The following is a 1,737-nucleotide window of genomic DNA, read 5'->3' as shown; positions in this document are numbered from 1 at the left end:
AAGACAGTAAACAATTCGGATTGGAATCTCAGGCTGTCCTTCTCTGCTCCTTTCCTTCGAAGACCAGCAAATGTATCTAATTAAAAGAATCAATAACAGGATTTGCAGACTTGAAGTAAACAATGAGGATAACACAGCAGCCGCTGCTGCAGAACCCAGGGGGTGGAGAGAGATATCATATCCCTGTGGAACATTGCTGCTTCTGGAAGAATTCTCCAGGATCAGATATGTTTCTTGGGAGGAAGAAAAATGGTGCCCCTGGCAGGATTCTTCTGAAGCAAGCGAGCACGTGGCAGGTGCTCCAGATCTCACCACCACCTCGACCATGCCTTATCAAGAAAAGAGGATACGGGCAAAGTTGCACCGATCTCACGTACTTCAGCGGCTTTCGTAGATTCTTTCGTGAGTGGTAATATGCTTGCAAAGCTACTGCGCAAATTTACCTCTATCTAGTTCTAACATTCTGCTACAGTAGGCAGGGCAAATGAAAAGGAACTCAGATCCAGGACACTCATAAACGTAGGACTTGGGGACAGTACGCAGACAGTTGCTTTGTACTGATGTACTACCTCTGTAACTTAATATAAGACGTTTTTTAACACTATGCAGTGTCAGAAAATTTCTTACATTTTGATACGGAGGAGTATGGATTCTAGATTTTTGATACAGAGGGAGTATTAGACTAATTCTAGAATAATTTTCCGGATGAAGTTCGATGGCACAGGCTAAATCCTCACAGTGCAACCATAACAGCAGGTGTTTTCCGCTAATAATTCAGAGCAGAATATGTTTCCAATCTTGCTACTCTGGCAAAGTGCAAGTCACTGCAGCAGTGAACCACAAGAAACAAGTACCATCACAAACACATCAGAGGAACAGGAAAGACATGACAAAATTCGTCAACGTGATTGGATTAGAACACTTAACAAAAGAACAAAGCTAAAAGAATGCTGACTAAAAAATACAATAATCGAATAACCAAGAAGTAACTGGGATACAAAAAGAAGATAAATAACACTCTGAATCTCTTGCTCTAAACTTATGTCTGACTGAATTTAACTAAATTGAACTGAACTCATGCTTCTCTCTATACACCCCACACATACTATATCCCTGCTGCACCTACAATCCACTCACTCACAAATCCTCTTCTGTCCCTCTCAAACTCTTATTATTCACAACCCGATTTGCCTTCAATCTGTAGCCTATTCTCCAATCCCTTTCAACACCGCAACACAAATCGTCTCGATGCGCAGGCGACAAATCATAATCCAGAAAATTCCGCCCCACCTTACAACTAACTCTTCACGCCGGTAGCCATCAATCAAGAACACTAGCAGCTAAGCATGACAATGACCACGTAGATTTGGTGAGCTTGCCATCCATGGACAGAGGTAAGGAGGGAGAGCAAAACCATGTCTTCCTTCAGATGATTTTTTTTTGGAGAATCTATGTGTATCACTGCCGTGAAGGCGGTGGCGGTGATCCATATTCTGCCCAGGTGACGGGTGGCAATGGGTCGGGGTTATAGGGTGGCGGTGGTGGTGATCCATATTCTGCACGGGACACAGGTGGCAATTGCCCGGGGTAATAGGGTGGCGGCGGTGGCAATGCTGGTGGCGGACACGCACAGGGCGGCGGCGGGGGGCACATTGGATGCGGATGCGGGGCAGGAGGAGGCGGTGGGTGGTGTTGGACTGGCTTTGGCGGCGGTGGTGAGTGGTGGACTGGCGTTGG

The 1,737-nt window shown here is 45.7% G+C and overlaps 1 protein-coding gene across 1 annotated transcript in view; it reads right to left on the bottom strand.

Annotated features, from left to right (window-relative positions):
* Positions 1-887: 887 nt before the first annotated feature.
* Positions 888-1,737, bottom strand: part of LOC123076164 (leucine-rich repeat extensin-like protein 3) — a 2,883-nt gene continuing 2,033 nt past the window's right edge. Inside the window, exon 2 of the mRNA XM_044498554.1 lies at positions 888-1,731. Within this exon, the coding sequence (XP_044354489.1) occupies positions 1,459-1,731 (273 nt within the window). The 3' untranslated portion in view covers positions 888-1,458. The remainder of the gene's footprint in view (positions 1,732-1,737) is intronic.

Source organism: Triticum aestivum, chromosome 3D (genome assembly GCF_018294505.1).
Source record: "Triticum aestivum cultivar Chinese Spring chromosome 3D, IWGSC CS RefSeq v2.1, whole genome shotgun sequence".
Classification (NCBI taxonomy): domain Eukaryota; kingdom Viridiplantae; phylum Streptophyta; class Magnoliopsida; order Poales; family Poaceae; genus Triticum; species Triticum aestivum.
The sequence above is the reverse complement of the archived record's forward strand: the minus strand, read 5'-3'. Positions and strand labels throughout refer to the sequence as shown.